Here is a 19355-nt window from a genome sequence, read left to right as displayed (position 1 = left end):
TCATTCCAAAAACATAATAAATTGTGACGTCGAAATATTTTTTAAATGTTCTAAAAGAAACTATTGGGATTTTTTCGGAAATTAACAAATACGTTTATTCACGTAATTAATTCATGATGTTTTTCTTTATTTCTTTATAAGTTTGGGTCCCAGGAAGACATTTTCGAATTTAGTTTGGGGAAACCCTGCTGTATACAGTTAGGTGAATGATTATGCTATCCCAGGAACCCGTAATGGGTCTGGTTGTGGTTCTTCTAGCCTGGAATTCACCTATGCTTTTTATGGCATAGGCAGCGAGAAACTATGCGCAGCTGCGCGACATGAGACTAATTACTTAGAGCGACAGAGAGAGGAGTGTGTGTGTGTGTGTGTGTGTGTGTGTGTGTGTGTGTGTGTGTGTGTGTGTGTGTGTGTGTGTGTGTGTGTGTGTGTGTGTGTGTGTGTGTGTGTGTGTGTGTGTGTGTGTGTGTGTGTGTGTGTGTGTGTACATCATGGGTTCCCAAAGTGGGGTCCGGGGACACCTGGGGGTACTTGAGGGAGTTCCAGGGGGTACCTAGCTCAATTAGAGATAAGGAACCAAATGGACCCTTATGGGTCTGTAACTCTGAAAGTGAACACATGGTTCTCCATTTGGTTCCATTTGTTCACTCAGAGTTCAATTAACAGTGGGTTTTACAATATAAATTGGGGTACCAGAGGTTGAAATGCCATTAAATCGGGGGTCCGTAGCCCCTAAATGCGTGTGAAAATCACTGCTAGCGCTGTAATAATCCTCCCTTATCGGGGTCACTGGCACATGTTTTCAAATGGGGGGGGTCCGTGGCCTAATAAATGTTGATTTGGGGGTCCTTGACACGAAAAGGTTTGGGAACCACTGGTGTACATGACGTGTGCGTGTGTGTGTGCGCGCGTCAATTTAACAAAGGTGCAGACGATCAGAAATCAGCAGAGAGTGAGCAACGTTTGCGCTGTACTCTATGCCGAATTGAAGTGGACTCATAGACCCAGACTTTTTTTTTTCTCTCCCTGGAAATAAAAACGTCTGGGTTTTTCCGAGGCTTATAGGTTCTTCTGACCAGTGCTTCTTCTGACCAAGCGTTCAGAACCTGTCTGAACCGGTCCTGGTCAGCGTGTCCAGCAGGCCCTGTCCCATCCGGGCCGCCAGCAGAGCCACCATGGCCGCGCAGCCGCCGTCGGAGCTCACGGCCAGGTCGTACGGGCTCAGACCTCGCCGGTTCTTCCTCCTCAGGCTGGCGTTGCACCTGGAGAAAACCACCAAAAGAAAAGTTAATTAAAACCCATTCTGACCTGAGGTCAGATTCTAAAAATGTCTTCTATACAGTATGTACATCCTGACAGTTTTCCATTCTGACCTGAGGTCAGATTCTAAAAATGTCTTCTATACATCCTGACAGTTTTCCATTCTGACCTGAGATCAGATAATAAAAAAAATGTCTTCTACATCAGTCGCTCTTCGATTTTTCAAAAAATAGCAGACCTACAAGCTCGTAGCGCGCCACTGAGCTTGTAGATCTGCTATTTTTCAATAGCTAAAGCATAACGTAATGCTAACATGCTATAGGCCCGACGTCGAAATAAATAATAAATAAATAAATAAGTATTCTGAAAGAATATATTGTAGTGTCGCATTTTCACGACTTTTCAAAAATAGCAGACCTATACAAGCTCGTAGCGCGCCACTCGGTGGCGCAGCTGTGAGCTTGTAGATCTGCTATTTTTCGATAGCTAAAGTTATAGCGATTGCTTGGTTAAAACACCCAAAAGGGGTTCCCGTCCAGAATGGGGGAGTTTTTAAATGAAACACACATTCTAAGGTCAGTTTCGTGGGAACCGTGTTGAGAGACGATTACAAGTCACGCAAACTGGGGGCAGAGATATTGCAATTATATCACTGCCGACGAGAGCTGATCTTCAAGTGAACAACTTGTAATTGGCTCGAAGATCAGTTCTTGTGTGCAACTGCCACAATAAGACCAGTGTCCACTGTTCAAGCAACAGCCACAAGTTATTTTCAATGGAGCAGGGAGAAGATACATCTTATTTATACCTGCCCCTATCATTAAAAAAAAACATCTAAGTGATGCTGCTACCGACCATACATTTTATATCACCATGATTACATCAAATAAAAAAGAGAGAAAAACAACAAAGACTAAAGAACATGGAGCTCAACAAGAGAACAAACTAAAACGACGCTGAGGGAACAAAATAGCACTTATATCTAACCTTCTAATTCCCGTTTTATCATTTTTTCCCCCTTTGTAAACACTTTCTTAAACTGAAACGCTGTTGTACAGCTCTTCAACTCCTGGTTTTGTGAACTCCATAACTTTATACTGTAACAGAAGTGCACATTTTGTTTTAGTGTAGTCCGAACAGATGTTTAAAATCATGTCTTCTTCTATGGTCCTCATCCTCTGAGCTAAACACAAATGACTTCTGTAACTGTGTTGGTAATGATCTGTTTTTCGCTCTGAACACACCACTAATAATGTTCGTAGTTCAACCAATATGACGTTCAACACGTACTGTACAAATATAACCCATTCAGACCTGAGGACGATTCTATATCCTGACAATTTTCTGAAAAAACACTGTTTCTATATCAGTGGTCAAACTATTAACTATACTATCAAACTATTTCATGTCAAGGACGCCTAGAATTATCTGCATTCGGCCCCATCTCAAAATATGTTGTTCAAAGATTTGAGTTAAAAACGTCCGCTCTGAAAGAATATATATTAATTTAGATTTGTTTTATGTGAAAAATAATTGAGATTCCTTCATCAGTGTATCAGCTATTTGCAGGTTATGTGTCAACATCACAATACAGAGTTACTGTATGGGCTATAATTTTTTTAATCTGTCCTCTATACTGTGAAATGATTGCTGGCAACAAGCACAACTAATAGATTTTAGAATATTGTCGCTACTCATTTACAGATAGTAGCAACATGCTAAATGAAGATAGTCTATACATATTAAATCTTTAAAAGCTCTACTGTACTGTACTGTACTGTACTGTACTGTACTGTACGGTACTGTGCCATACTGCTCCCTGTGTATGCATGCGTGCGTGTGTGTGTGTGCAGTGAAAAGAGGAAGGGCGGGGAATGGGGAATTTGTGATGTAATTTGCATCACAGCGAAATGTGCAATAACGGTGTGACAAAAAAATCATATTCGTACACTAAATATGGCAGTTGTGGGGAAGCGATGTAGTGCATATGTATTCGGGTGGCGTGCAGGATTCTTAGTGCATGGAGAGATGTGTGCTAACGGAGTGGTGTGGTAGGAGAAGGAGCACGGATAAACAGCCATGTGCTCGTGTGTACCCCCTTTCCATTAGGGTAGAAGGATACTAGTATGATAATCCCTATATTTGGTCCAGATTGACCTATAGTGCTGATATCAGATAGATATGGTAGAACCCATATATGGAGATCTGACTGGCGTTGTCATCATGACAAGCCTAGTCGGAGGATATATAACTGGGGTTTGCTACAGGTTTAGTGACAGAAATCAAAGCTTCCTGGTTTAACTTAAGCTCTAATTGGTATTGCCACAGTTCTACACGAAGTAATCAGCAATAGAGATTTGAGCCATCTAATATCAGCGCTCCAATTAAATAGAACTATTTAAGTGCACCTCACCGTGAAACCATCACCAGAGGGGGCGCTCTCTCTCTCTCTCTCTCTAACGGCCCCAGTCTTCTAAGATCATGCGTCTCAGGAGGAAGGCCGTGCGCATCGTCTCCCTGGGAATTATTGGTTTCATTCTGGCTGCCCTGGGCGTCTTCGGGGCCGTGAGTGACTTGAAGTGGAGGACGACGGATCACGATGAACGCAGGACACGTCACGATGAAGGCAAGACGGTTCACGATGAACAGAGGACAGGTGCAGCTTTCAAGGTCGCCACCCTGTACCCAGGTTTCGGATCCGTGCCCGTTCCCATGTTCCTCGATTCCAACTTTAAGCGATTCCCCGACATCAGAGCGTGTGGTCTTCCGTTTGGAGTTAATTCACATGAAGAAGAGAAGATCCTAGAGGACATTCTCTCGGCTACAGGAAGTTTGGGCCGCCAGGAGCTGGACGGTTTGGAAAACAAGAGTTGCGTCGTCGTCGGCAACGGAGGTATTGTGACCAACAAGTCTCTGGGCCACGTGATCGACGCGTTCGACGTCGTCGTGCGGCTGAACGCGGCGCCGGTGAAAGGGTACGAGACGGACGTGGGCTCCAGGACCACCATGCGCATCTTATACCCCACAAGCTGCCCCAAGAAGACGGAGCAGATCGAGGACCAGTCGCTGTTTGTCCTCTCGGCGGTTTTTGCTCGAGACCTCGAGTGGTTTCGACATATGGTCTTGAAGACGACGCCTACAGTGCCATTCTCATTCTGGAAGCCAGTGGCACAGCACGTACCGAGAAAGGCAGCCGACATGCGGATCCTGAACCCCCACTTCATCAAGGAGGCCTCTTTCCAGCTCATCGGCTTGCCGTACAACGATTGTCGGCCCGTTTGGGGTCAGGAGGCCAACATTCCCACCACGGGGGCGGTTGCCGTAACGATGGCCCTCCACCACTGTGACCGAGTGGCGGTGGCGGGTTTTGGCTACGACGCGAGCGACCCCGATGCCGCTTTGCACTACTACGAAGACCTCAAAATGTCAGTGGTGACGGAACGTCCCGATCACAACATCGTGAAAGAAAAGCAGTTTCTGGCGAAACTCGTGAAGGCCGGAGCTATCGAGGACCTGACCTTGGGCGTCGTGTAGTCATTTGTCTCGCGGTTATAGGTTACCGCATTGACTCTCGCAAATTTCCAAATGCTTCATCGTGCAGTCTTGGACCAACGGAAGAGCTATCATGACTCATGAGTAAGCGATAAAGCTTAAGTGGAGCCTCCTCCCCACTTTTGTTTCGTCGCACAAATTTATTCTAATATGGCAGCCGCCAGAGGGTCATGTAGGACGGTGTCCGAGGGTCTTGTCCATCAGAGGATGCTGCCAGATGGAAATTGCACTTTTTTTTCATTTTTTTTTCAAACATATGTTTATTGATTTTCTTTACAGTACAAAGAAGTATTTCCAAAACAATTGACATATATCCCCCCCCCCTCCACACATCCCCATGGCAGCACAAATACAAACAAAATCTTATCACGAAATGTTTTGACAACAATAAATACAGAACAAAAATAAATAAATAATAATGACAAAACGAAAAATAAAACGAAAATAAAACACATTACATACAGTTAAACAAACAAATGCACAATGTCCGCATCACAGTTCCCTACCCCCACCCCACGGCTGACTACCCCAATTAACCACTATACATCCAAAGCCTCTTCAATATCACCTCGCTACGTCGCTCATACGACGCTTTCAGAGTAAAAGCGATCAGACAACTCCGGCACCCCAGAGCTCCTATTTTGAAGCACTTCCGGCACTATTATGAAGTCCAAGAACTTCTCCCATATCTTATAGAATACCGCAGGTTTCTTCCTAATTACATATGTTAGTTTCTCATGTGCCAAACTGGTTGTTAAAGGGCCACTTCACCCCTGACACAACCTGATCTTATTTTAATGATGTTTAGGGCACTAGAAACACTTTTTCTGGGTTTTTCTGTGCGCAATCTCTGTTTTCAGATATCCTGGTAAATTCTGCATGTTATGTACGTCACAAACACGGTGGCCCCTCCCCTCCGGACTACAACAGTCTAACCTCGCGTCACCGTAGAGTATGCGCGTCACCTACACACGGCTACACCTACACCTGAAGACAGTCCCGAGGGGTGTCCCTAGTCTCTACTCCGTTCCACCTACAACCCCAGGCCACCCCCACCGCTGCATTCCTCAGATTGTTTGTGTACTAATATCATGGCGTTTGCAGTGCAGAGAGTGTGATAATCATACTAATCCACGGACTCCATGGACAATATTTATTTGAACCGGAATACACAGAAGAGCAACCCTGGCGCAGATGAAACGAGCATGCACGGCAGCCTGGCCCTGGATATTTTTTACTTCAAGTAAGTATTTCTGTAGCCCTGAAACATGACTGTCATACGAGTGAGCGTCATCATGTGAACCATAGTATTTCTGCAAAGTGTAAACATTATGTAAACTTGCATAATCTAGCAATCGATTGCTTTAATGTGAGAGATGTATAAAGTTAGGGTAGTAGCTAGGCTATGTGTGTATTTCAGAGTGTCAGTCATGTACTATTTGTTTCATATCAAGATTCCAGTTCATAGACGCAGCCATGTTATATCATATCGTTTACGTCGGGTCCCGAAAATAGAAGTTCTACAAGCTCACAGCGCATCGCGGATTCGACACTTTGTGAGCTTGTAGGTCTGTTATTTTCGGTGCATCAACGACATGCATGCAACAAAGTATAAAGCAGGCTTCACGTCGGATAGATGATGGCCATATATTGTTCTCATTTGATTTACAGGAGTCAGGAGGACAGACAATACGGATGTCGTTTTCAGCCTTCAAAACGTGAGAGGAACTGCTGCATCGAGGGAAGAGTTGTGTTCACCTTATAAAGAAGAATATTCCATTTTCCAAGCCTTCATGTCATTTATGTCAGCTATAATGAAGTTATCTAATAAAACGTTTACATGATGTACACCTGCTTGCTGCATATTCTTATATGTAAACAAACAATGAAAAGGAGGTTGCACCCCAAATTCCATCAAGTGTTCATTTGAACGATTTCATTTGGCAGACATGGCATATTGCATAACATTCTCTCCATGTAATCATTTTGCTGGGGATTGCAATACCATAGGCTACAGTTGAACTACAGTGAAACATACACTAATTAAAATGATGATGACACGTGGTTACAAGGTTACAGTGTTCTCTGAAATTATTGGGAGTCGCACGAATATGAAACGTAGGCCTACGTTTTGTTTTATTATAAAATGCATCTCCCTTCAATGTCAATCACAGACTTTCTTCATTGTGTGGGAATGACGAAACAATTTTTTTAGTTTTAGTGATAGGCTACTATGATAATTTAGCCTATATATATTTAGTTTGCTTTGCTATAAAAAGCTACACGACAAATAACGGAGACAGCATGCGGATGCAGCGGCTCTGTCTAATTTCTGAAGAGTGAATACTTTCTTCCAAAACAAAATCTGATGTCCAACCGTTTACTGGTTCAAGGAAAAGCAGACTTCACGTTGTACAAGAAAGAACACATGGCTTCATGTGTTATTTAGTCATCCACTTCAAAAAGGCTAGCAAAGTTGCAAAAAGTGGACGTATGACTGAGTCAACGTGAGGTTTGTTATTCTTGCAATGAACTAAGCCGTGAAGGTTGCCAGTTATTTGACTTTGTGAGAAATAAGCAACCATGTCCATGCAAAGTGCAAACGAGCCCAAAAACAATATGCACATATATGTTTGGTTATTTATATTATGTGCATATTAGGCACATAAGCCGGCTATTTAAAAATAAATCTTGAGTGGATAAAGTGCAAATGTGGAATATCTTTGAAACATTTTAACAACACATATCTAATAGAGGGCTCCATGGCACAAATGGAGAAATACAAATTAATTTGGGGGTCCTTGGCAATTTGGCATGTTCATGAAGAACCACTGGTGTAAAAAAAAATTGGAAGAAAGCCCAAATATCAACTACATTTTAGAAACGAGCCAAAAAAAAATAAACAACCAGTGAACCACCAATATTTAAAAGCAACAAAAATAATCCCAAAGTTGCTTATAATAAGCAGACATGGCAATACTGGGTCACTTCCATGTGCATTTGTTGTTTGTAGAAAATGGGAGGATAAAGTCACACCTACATGCAGCCTCCCCCTGAGGAACAGCGCAGCAAAGCATTATGGGCATTGTAGGAATTCAGCAATCCAGTCAACCCCTAGTCAAATACACAGACTTCATTATTTTTCTGGTCAAAGGGTGCAAATTTCAAATTGTGCTACTTTAATCTATTACAAATACCATTAACATTAAAATAAGATCAGGTTGTGTCAGGGGTGAAGTGGCCCTTTAAGCTCCTCAGCCAAAAGCCGATCGTAGGGGCAGGAAATTGCACATTTAACAAAAAGATAGGGAGGACATTTACATGAAATGCTCTCTCCCCATGAAAATCTACAAAGTAACTAGTATAAACTAAAGTTTTAAAATAATTGAAGTAAAAGTACAATATTTGCCTATGATATGTAGTGGAGTAGTACATACATGTGTTTGCATGTATTACAATCATGTAAACACATGTAGTGGAATAAACAGTGCAAATTACAATTTGCCAGCTATAAGAATATTTTAAGTAGTATAGAGTATATAGTATATAGTATAGAGTAAAGAGCTCTGGTCTGACACCTACTGTCCACCTACTGTATTACACAGTGGGTGAAAAAAAACAAGGGTTAACCACACCCCTTAAGGCAAAACCACACCCCTCGGGGGAGTGGCCCCCAAAGGTACCTATATGAGCCAGTGACATCCATAGGTACCTCTCTGGAAGGAAGGAAGGAAGAAAGGAATGGAACTGGACTGTAGGCACTACAAAACATGTTTTTTAAGAAGGAGAGAGAGTGTTCTCACCCTAACAGCACCTCGGCACAGCGCAGTCCCTTCTCCCCCAGAGACGCAGCCTCATGCAGAGCTGTGGTGTTCGCCCTGCGACAAAAAAACAGCCTCTCGTCACCTTTACATATAGTCTTACGTTGATTTCACACACACACACACACACACACTTCACTCTCACACCAGTGTAAAGTTTTTCCACAATATTGTTGATTTAGTCTTTTGAATAACTAAATAATAATTAGTCCTATTTAGTCTTCTTCTTTCGCCCAAACCACACCAACGGGTCGGGTTGGGACAAAACGTTTTTTTTTTTTTAACCCAGTTTGAGCGGGAACCCCTTTTGGTGGTTATACATACATTATAATTTAGCTATTGAAAAATAGCAGATCTATGAACTTGTACGTCTGCTATTTTTGAAAGATCGTTAAAATGTGCCTCAAAATTGTCATGATTTAGAAAACGTTTTTTTTTTTTAATTTCGACGTCGGGCCTGAATGGGTTAAGGTAGACCACACTGGTGTGGTTTACCTTTTGTCAGTTTAGTCCCTCTGTGTGTGTGTGTGTGTGTGTGTGTGTGTGTGTGTGTGTGTGTGTGTGTGTGTGTGTGTGTGTGTGTGTGTGTGTGTGTGTGTGTGTGTGTGTGTGCGAGCGCTTACTGTCCATATTGCTGGTTGATGTCGGCGCCTCTCTGCACAAAGACAGGAAGTACATTGTGGTGTCCGTTCATCACGGCGACCACCAGGGCGGGGCGCCCGTCGCGGTCCTCACACGAAGGGTCCGCCCCCTGGAGAACAATTATCACTGATTAGACCAAACTATGACTACTATCAGAATATAAAATATCACTTACACTTTACACTTATTAGGGGCAGCGGTGGCGGAACGGTTTGCGGAGCGGTCTTGATATCGGAAGGTCGCTATAGTTCGTATCCCCGGACCGGCACGTTAAAAATGACCACCGCTGAAGTGCCCTTGAGCAAGGCATTGAACCCCTACCATGAAATGTTCTATGGAGCAGCCGAGCAGGGCCTGGCTGTAAACAAGTTCTTGAGCTTAGTCCAGTTACCCTGGGTAAACATAGTACCTTTCCTTTCCTTACACTACCTTTATTTGTTTTTATCCCATTTAGGCCTGACCTGAAAAAAAGTCTTCTGAAAGAATATATATTCAAAGACGTGTGCCGCAAAATTTTCAAAAATAACGATTTTTCAAAAATAGCAAATAGCTAAAGTATTAACATAATGCTTAGTTAAAACACCAAAAGGGGGTTCCCGGCCCGGCCCAGAATGGCTCATAGCCTGTGGAATGCATTTTCTTTGTTTTTGAGGGGCACTATAGACCCTCCAACGTCTGTCTGGCTTTCGGAAATGACGCCCAATACTTGGTCTGCATAGGGCTACTTTTTGAACAAATTATTTCGTAAATGGGGCGTGGCGTGGAGGTGATCAGTCTGCGGTGTTACGGACGCCCAGGTTTGCTTTTGAAAAACGGCCGTTAAATGAACTTGCATTGTCGAGTCTCATGTCTCACGTGTCTTCCTCTCCTCTTGACAATACAACCTATAGAGATTCTCTGGTGGGGTTCAGGTCAGGCCAGTTGGCTGGTGGTCAGTTAAGCACAGTGATGCCATGGTCCGTACACCAGTTACAGGTCATTTTGGCTCTGTGTGGGGCAGGCAGGTGCCAAGTGCTAGCCTGAAAAGGAAGATCAGCATCAACATGAAGCTTGTCAATGTACGGCTGTATAATATAATGGATGGTTGTGTTTGAGACTCTGGACTTGACTAAACTCAGTGATGATTTTGGCCATGTTATCTGCTGGTGTTAACAATGGTTTCAACACAGCCATCTTTTTAGAGTACCGGTACATTGACAAGCTTCAGTATGTTGACAAGCTTCATGGAGATGCTTAACCCATTCTGACCTGAGATCAGATTCATACGAGGTTTCCACCGGACACACACTGGTCTGATTATAACCCATTCTGACCTGAGATCAGATTCTAAAAAAATGTCAGTCGTTCTTCGATTTTTCAAAAAATAGCAGACCTACAAGCTCGTAGCGCGCCACTCGGTGGCGCGCTATGAGCTTGTAGATCTGCTATTTTTTCAATAGCTAAAGCACAACATGATGCTAACACCAAAATGGGTTCCCGTTCAGAATGGGTTAACCTGACGCTGCCAGGTCCAAGAAGCTTGCTAGTTGCTATATACACACATTTGTTTCACAGCTTATTGGGATCTGGGATCTCGGGATGCCAATTCGATGACGGCCGGGGCTGTTCCTTTTTTTCAAGATACTTGGTAGATGATTGGATGGGACCGTCTGTCTATCACCGTGTGTGGGCGTGCAAACACAACCAATCATATTGACGCGTCTACGTGACGTATGGTATAGCAGGTGCGACAGCAGGAAGTAAACAAGTAGTCCAGACTGTCCAGTATGTCACCAGAACAACTATGTTGCTTAAAAGGTTATCATGGAGGTCGGAGAATTCTGTCGTTTTTGTAACACCAATCTGCGCATAAAAGGTACTATTACTATGCTGTGCTTAACTGACCAGCGAACTGGCCCGACGTGCATTATATACTTTTCAGGTGGTCGACATTTCTCGTTTAAAAAAAGAAACATTTTCTTTAGTGGTCTCGTAAAATATACTAATTTGTTGAGATATAGGGTTGTTTTTATTTCCATGAGCTGTACGCCATAATCATCAAGATTAAAAAAAAAAAAAACTTTTTGAATTATATTAGGGGGGAAAGAAATGAACTTTTACACAATGTTCTAATTCATTGAGATGGAGCTGTAGACTTTTGAGTAACAAATGTGAACGGAAACACTTTTAAACGACACGACGGGAATCAGTCTTTTGAATGCATTTTCAAATATATATTCCTACTCGAGTATAGTTTATTTTTAAAAGATCTTTATGCTTGTAGATTGCCTATTTCTGCTCATTTTGTGAGACACAAGTTGGGACATGAATGGCCATCATATGCATGATTTGGCCCATGATTGGCTGACCTCGTCAAGCAGCTGTTGGACCATAGAGACTCTGCCCAGGCCCTCTGGCCCCACCTCCTTCAGCAGTTGTCTGTCTCTGAGCTACACACACACACACACACACACACACACACACACACACACACACACACACACACACACACACACAGTTGATATTACTATTTGTGGGGACGTCAAGGTCGCTGTACTTGCAGTGACTTCCGTGTATAGAAAAAGATGTCCTCACCGGAGGTTTGATGACGGCTTCAAACGCAAGCTTCTGTTTGGGAGCTTTCCTCTGAAGCGCTGAACTCTCCCTGTCTGTCGACACACACACACACACACACACACACACACACACAGGACAGCTAAGCCATTGAGCAGTCACATAGATGAGACCCACAATGGTATAGTATTCCAGTGGCGTGCACAGACCTTTAGAGGGGCAGGTGCTCAAGTGAAAAAAAGGGCACCTTGTGCAGCGCGTGGAACCGGCCCCGGTTGCCTATATAATAGTGTGGGATTTATAGATTTTGGGGCCTAAATAATATATTGGAAGTTCTATCAAGAATTGATCAATGTCACCATGGCCCACATACTGTACAGAGTACGCTTTTTCAAAAGGGCAGGGGGTGCTCTAGCACCCCCTAGTGTATCTGTGCACGCCACTGTAGTATTCACAGACTGCCAGAAACACAGACAGACAGACGGATCTCACCCAGAGGTGTGTTGCTGTTCTTTCCCTCTGTAACGCTGCTCAGAGTCTGTCCCTGACTGACCTTTACCACACTGGAGGTCTTACTGCTGTCATCGCTGCTCACCTGAACACAACGACGCACACAACGTAACACACACATCATGATACTGGAATTCAATGTACAATGTATAGGCATTTAGCACACACTCTTAACCCAGAGCGACCTATTGGTACAGGAGGGGCGGCTGGTGGCTCAGGGGGTATAGAGTGGCTGGATGGTAAACCACAAGGTTGCCTGTTCGAACCCGGGGCTCCACCCAGAGTTGGTGTCGAAGTGTCCTTGAGCAAGACTCTGAACCCCTAATTGCTCCCGATGTGCTGGTTGGTGCCCTGCATGGTTTCCGCTGCCATCTGTGTATGAATGTGTTGTATCTATGACTATAGGTGACTGTAATGCACAATGGGCTGTATTTTGCGTGTCTTAAGTACCAGGTCTTATTCCCTAACTTGAGTAAACTAAAAGACCTGGAGGCGTGGTCAATGCCATTTGGCTATTCTGAGTGGCCAAAGAGCATTGACCACGCCTCCAGGTCTTTAGTTTACTCAAGTTAGGGAATAAGACCTGGTACTTAAGACACGCAAAATACAGCCCATAATCTATGTAAAGCGCCTTGGGTAAAGGCGCTGTATAAATGCACCATTTACCATTTAGTATAAGCAAGGCAAACACAGTAATAATTGACATCAAATGCAAAGATAGTAAGATGTAGGCCTAATGTAGTAGCAAAACTGCAGACCTCTGGTCAGGTTACTACTACTAACTAGAACTCACCTCATTATGCTAGGTTGGGATGGCTCAGGGTAGAGCTCGGACAGCTAAATAAAGCAACTTGCAAATTGCAATGGGCCTGGTCTTCAAGATATGCGAGAAAACGGGGATGTGAATTGAATACACAGGACCACAATGGAAATAAGCCTTCAGGGCTTTAAACTTTTAGCACCATTGTATAATTGTGCTGACTGTGCTATTTGCAAATCTGTTAATATAGTATATCAATGAAGACAATCTAGGATCATAGTAAACCAATAGCCTGTCAGTCTAAACAGTATATTAAAAGAAAAACACATCTGTCTAGTCATAGTGTCTACATAACATGCTATCTAAATTACATTTTAGAATTTGCTTAATTAAAGGAGAATTCCATGCTAGAAGGCTTTCTTGGTTGTTACGTCGCCATCAAAGAGGTCCAGGTGTTGTTTCTTTTTGCAAAAACTCCTTATTGGCTATTTCCCTATACCATATAAGCCCTCAATGAATTGCATTGAATTGGGAATTGAATGGAGCTATGGGGTGTTGTGCTAATTCGCTTATTTCCATCTAAAGAAGTAGTAAAGTGTGCCGCTTGGGATATTATTTACATTATGAAGAGAGGATATATACAAAAAATATATAATTTTGAGCGATGGAAGTAAGCAAATTAGCACAATTAACACCCCATAGCCCCATTCAATTCATTGAGGGCTTATGGTAGGTGGAATAGCCAATAAGGAGGTTTTGCACAAAACAACACCTGGACCTCTTTGGTGGGGACGTAACAACTTCAAATAAAGGTAAGAAAGCCTTCTAGTGTGGAATTCTCCTTTTAGCCTGTAAGGTCGTCAAGGCTAGGGCAAGCGCTATGGGCTAAGACTGCTAAGGTATAGAGTCTGAAGAGATGAGTCTTGCAGATTACGGCGGAGGATTGGGAGTGAGTTCCAAAGTTTGGGAAGCCAGAAGGGAGAAGAGTCTGGTGCGTGTGGAGGAGTGTTGTCCCGGGGAAGGTTTAGGGAAGGTTCTGACAGCTTCCCGCGTGTGTTATAGCTAATCTGAGCGCGGGTTGTAGGGTTTTAATATATTGGGGTGCCTGTCATACCTTTGGGTTCAACATCAGTGTTTTGTACTATGTGCAGGGCATTAACTGTGATCAGAGGGAGCAGAGAGAGGCGTGGAGACGTGGAGAATGTGGCTGGATTTGGAGGGGCTTAAGTGTACAGTACATGCCGGGAAGCCAGTAAGGAAAGTAAAGAATATATAATAAAAGATTTGTGCCGCATTTCCACGATTTTTCAAAAATAGCAGACCTGCAAGCTCGTAGCGCTATGAGCTTGTAGATCTGCTATTTTCCAATAGCATATCTTTCCCCCCAAGTTGAGAATCACTGCAGTATTCCCAACATCATACACAACCAACATAATACACAACATCAAAGAATATGCACACGTACACAACTACACCTCACTGCTTATTTTAGCTTACTTTAGCTTCCATTTCGTGTCCAGCCGAGACAAAGTTGATTCTCAGACTGACTTCAAAGTTGTCCTCGTGCACCGTCGCTGAGACCATCTGTAATGACATTATATAGGAGACACATATATAGATGACGTCAGTACAGACACTTAACCCATTCTGACCTGAGATCAGATTCATACGAGGTTTCCCACTGGACACACACTGGTCTGATTAACCCATTCTTACCTGAGATCAGATTCTAAAAATGTCAGTCGTTCTTCGATTTTTCCAAAAATAGCAGATCTACAAGCTCGTAGCGCGCCGCCGAGTGGCGCGCTACGAGCTTGTAGATCTGGTATTTTTCAATAGCTAAAGCGTAACATGATGCTAACACCAAAATGGGTTCCCGTTCAGAATGGGTCTGCGGATGAAAATTAGCAACTGTGCTATGTCCGGTGTATTCACGTCCATGTGCCGTCCATTAATATGCATTGCCCTGTCCAAACAAAGTAAAGTATAAAGATTTGTGACACATTTTCACGATTTTTCAAAAATAGCAGACCTACAAGCTCGTAGCGCGCCACTCGGTGGCGCGCTATGAGCTTGTAGGTCTTCTATTTTTGAAAAATCGAAGAACGACTGACATTTTTTTAATCTGATCGCAGGTCAGAATGGGTTAATCAGACCAGTGTGTGTCCAGTGGAAACCTCGTGTGAATCTGATCTCAGGTCAGAATGGGATATTTGATGTGAAACGAGCGGAGGCGTGTGGGTTATATGGACGTGACGTACGCGGCCCATGTGTGGCTCTCCTATCAGCGTCCTGAAGTCTGGCTGGTTCTGAGCGTAGCTTCTCAGATGGGCACACACGTGGTCCAACTGCTGCCTCCAGTAACCTGCAGGAGAGGAGAGAGAAGACACTTAACCCATTCTGACCTGAGATCAGGTTCATACGAGGTTTCCACTGGACACACACTGGTCTGATTAACCCATTCTGACCTGAGATCAGATTTCTAAAAAGTGTCAGTCGTTCTTCGATTTTTCAAAAATAGCAGACCTACACAAGCTCGTATGAGCTTGTAGATCTGCTATTTTTCAATAGCTAAAGCATAACATGACGCGAACACCAAAATGGGTTCCCGTTCAAATGGCCTGACGTCGAAATTAAAAAGAAATGTCTTCAGTTTTCTGAAAAAACATATGTTTCTGTATCAGTGGTGCTCAACATGTCATGTCATTGTCGAGGACCCCACAAATTATAATTAATGTAATATGCCTCCGCCGCCCCCATCTGAAAATATGTAGTTCCAGGGACCTCCCCCAGGAGCAAAGATTTGAGTTAAAATGTTCACTCTGTAATAACATAAATCATATAATATTCAAAGATTTGAGGAACGTCTCCACGATTTTCTCAAAAATAGCAGACCTATACAAGCTCGTAGCGCGGCATATGACGTAAATGTTCCGCTCAATGTCATTAGCGTTTAATTGGCCAGACATCTTGGTCTGGGGCCGTGGGTGGCTCAGCGGTCCAGCGGCACCTTGGCTGGTATAATCCAGTCTCGGCAGTGTGGCCGCGGGTTCGACTCCCGATCCCGACGGCCTTCACTGCATGTCACCCCCCCCCCCCCCCCCCCATCTCTGTCCCCATTTCCTGTCAGCCTACCGTCTGTCCCTCCATAAAAAAATAAAGGCGAAAGCCACACAAAAAACATAATACAAAATAAAAAAAATCTGACGTCATTTCTCCGTTCACCAAAACGGGCGGGGACAAAATTCACATTTGACTGAAATTCTCTGACCGTGGTCAATGGCTAATCTTTGAGACGTGTGTGTGAGGGCAAAAGCTCTTTATAGAAGAAATCACACCCATGTGAACTGTGCAGTGAGGGGTGCTCTTATATCATCGTATAACATCATCTCATTCCGGGCAGAATTGGCACAGTATACCAGCAATATACTGTATATATATACACACAACATATCAATGTTTGTCTTTACACAAACACTCAAAATTGTCCATTCATTGGCAATGGCATTTAATGTTTGTGTAATAGCACAACATTTGGGTTACACACACCAAAAGCTATATAGGAGGGGCTATAGCGCCCCTCAAAAACAGTATACTAGCCTACTATACTGTATGTGCACACACAATAATATGAATTAAGCTTCCAGTTGTGCACTCTCTCAGAGTTACACGTCTGTAAGGAGCCATTTGGAACCCCCTCAAGGGTGAAGCAGTCTATCCAGTGAGCCAACGTATGCGCAATATATCAGCACCCTGACTCCGTTTAACCAGAGTGTGGACACAACCTTTTATAAGATAATGTTCCAGGAAAAAAACAGTGTGGGCTCGAGTAGCTCTATACGGCGTCACAGTCCCTCCCCCTTTCAGAACAACGAGTGGCCCAGGAAATAAATCCCAATGCATTTTTCCCTGCAAAGGCATTTCTTATAAAGTATTTATTTAAAGACGGTTATACGCCGCGGACAAAGCCAACTCGGATCGTGACAAATCATGACAATGAACACAATGTTTTGGGGCCGATCAAATAATTTATAAGAAGAAAAACAAAACAAACAGCGTTGTCTCCTGCCTTTATTTTCTTCTTTCTAATGATTTGATCGGCCCCAAAACATTGTGTTCGTTGTCATGATTTGGTCACGATCCGAGTTGGCTTTGTCCGCGGCGTATATAACCGTCTTTTAAATAAATACTTTAAGAATGAACGGCGATTTATTTTCCGGGTCTCTCTCGAGGGGGGGCGGGACTGCGACGCTCTATAGTCACCACTTGATGTCCCTCTGTCTTCCCATTGGTTGACCGGACCCACATGAAGCCACAGTCCAGCAGTTTAAAGAGTATAACAAGTAAGACGCGCAAACGCGGGAAGCGAACGCAGCTGAGACCCTGCAGATCATGTCTGTCTGTGTGTCTGTCCCACTGTTACTGTATATGTGGACCTGGCCCCTTTTGTGCCCATATATGGAGCTGAGTGATTTGTTTGTGATTGATGCAACACACTCCATATTTGGACGTATAGCGAGACAGACACACAGACACACACACACACAGACAGACATGATCTGCTAGGTCTCATAGTAAGTGCTCACTGCATTCGCAAAAATGTACGATAACAAATAGTTTTGGCTTCGCTATACTCGAGACCACACAGTTACCATCTCACCGCACCTCTTCCTGGACTGACGGCGGTCAGTAGCGGCCGGGGGCGGTCCCTCGTGGCCTCCTGTCTCTTGGTGTCTAGCGCCCCCTGCTGCTCTCTCCTGTGCATGTGCGCGGCGGACGGGTAGAACAGCCCCAGCGTCTGAGTCCCGCTGTCGGCCATGGGGGGCGGAGCCAACAGGGCCAGGCTGGGGGAGGGGCCAGAGGAGGAAGGGAGGGGCTTCCAGATCACGGCACTGTGGGAGATCTGAGATGAAATCTAACAATGAATTATAATAATAATAATGATGATGATAATAATAATAATAATAACAAGTGTGAAATAAGAGTGTTTGCATTTGTGGAGCCCACTATAGAGCGTCGCAGTCCCTCCCCCTTTCAAAACGACCAAAGTGGCCCAGGAAATGAAACCCAATGCATTTTCCCCCATAGGCATTTCTTAAAGTATTTATTTAAAGACGGTCACGCCGCGGACAAAGCCAACTCGGATCGTGACAAATCATGACAATGAACACAATGTTTTGGGGCCGATCAAATAATTTATACAAATAGTGTTGTCTCCTGCCTTTATTTTCTTCTTTCTAATGATTTGATCCGGCCCAAAACATTGTGTTCATTGTCATGATTTGGTCACGATCAGAGTTGGCTTTGTCCGCGGCGTATAACCGTCTTTTAAATAAATACTGCCTATGAGGAAAATGAACGGCGATTTATTTTCCAGGGTCTCTCGAGGGGGGGGGGGGGGGGCGGGACTGCGACACTCTATAGGCAGAAGTCAAAGCGGCAATTTGGAAAACTTTGAATCATTTTGCATTTTTCCGTAACACAAATCTTCTCTTCCTGGCGTCCCTGGAAGAAAACATCTTCAGATGGGTCGTCCCGTCCGTGGCCAAATACATTGACTTAAGTTGAAAAAGGTTCTAGAACCACTGGCCTATATAGAGTGTTGTTCTATATATACTGTTTGTGTTGTGTACCAGGTTCTGTTCCGGGTCCGTGGAGGTTGTCATGGCGGTGGTACCGTGGGGTTGGAACTGGCGGTCCGGCCCCTCCAAGAACACGCCACACGTACCACAGTAGCAGGCGTACGGGTGACTGCTGGCCCCGCAACGAGAACACACCACATGGCGGGCTGGGTGGGCTGGCTGCATGGGGAGACAAGCAAGCATATACACACTATTAACCCATTCTGACCTGAGATCAGATTCTAAAAAAAATGTCTTCTACATCCTGACAGTTTTCCCGATCTGACCTGAGATCAGATTCTATAAAAAAGTCTTCTACGTCAAGTCGCTCTTCGATTTAAAAAAAAAACAGCAGACCTATACAAGCTCGTAGCGCGCCACTCGGTGGCGCGCTACGAGCTTGCTATTTTTCAATAGCTAAAGCATAACATAGTGCTAACACCCAAAATGGGTTAAAGGGCCACTTCACCCCTTTTTTCCAGTCAAAATACACAGACTACGTTAGGTTTCTGCCCATAGAGTGCAAACTTCAAATTGTGGGCTATACTGTTATCTACTGCTATTAACATTGCAGTTTCTTCCAGCGGTGAAATGTCCCTTTAACCCTGTAAGACCCGGATATGTTTCTACTTGCAA

The 19355-nt window shown here is 43.9% G+C and overlaps 2 protein-coding genes across 2 annotated transcripts in view; one reads left to right on the top strand and one right to left on the bottom strand.

Annotated features, from left to right (window-relative positions):
* Positions 1-1099: 1099 nt before the first annotated feature.
* The window catches only part of dzank1 (double zinc ribbon and ankyrin repeat domains 1), a gene marked incomplete at both ends in the record, with an annotated part of 32554 nt that continues 14298 nt past the window's right edge, over positions 1100-19355 (bottom strand). Inside the window, 9 exons of the mRNA XM_080760457.1 lie at positions 1100-1262; positions 8616-8690; positions 9257-9384; positions 11624-11704; positions 12382-12423; positions 14596-14682; positions 15360-15463; positions 17764-17974; positions 18732-18899. Coding sequence (XP_080616583.1) covers positions 1100-1262; positions 8616-8690; positions 9257-9384; positions 11624-11704; positions 12382-12423; positions 14596-14682; positions 15360-15463; positions 17764-17974; positions 18732-18899 — 1059 coding nt within the window. The remainder of the gene's footprint in view (positions 1263-8615; positions 8691-9256; positions 9385-11623; positions 11705-12381; positions 12424-14595; positions 14683-15359; positions 15464-17763; positions 17975-18731; positions 18900-19355) is intronic.
* Positions 3742-4794, top strand: LOC308313356 (CMP-N-acetylneuraminate-beta-1,4-galactoside alpha-2,3-sialyltransferase-like; the record flags this gene model as incomplete). The annotated part of the gene is made up of 1 exon (XM_080760458.1): positions 3742-4794. The coding sequence occupies one exon, from the start codon at positions 3742-3744 to the stop codon at positions 4792-4794; it is 1053 nt and encodes a 350-aa protein (XP_080616584.1).

The sequence above is a fragment of the Protomyctophum bolini genome (genome assembly GCF_963924005.1).
Source record: "Protomyctophum bolini genome assembly, chromosome: 3".
In the NCBI taxonomy this organism is placed as follows: Eukaryota; Metazoa; Chordata; class Actinopteri; order Myctophiformes; family Myctophidae; genus Protomyctophum; species Protomyctophum bolini.
The sequence above is the reverse complement of the archived record's forward strand: the minus strand, read 5'-3'. Positions and strand labels throughout refer to the sequence as shown.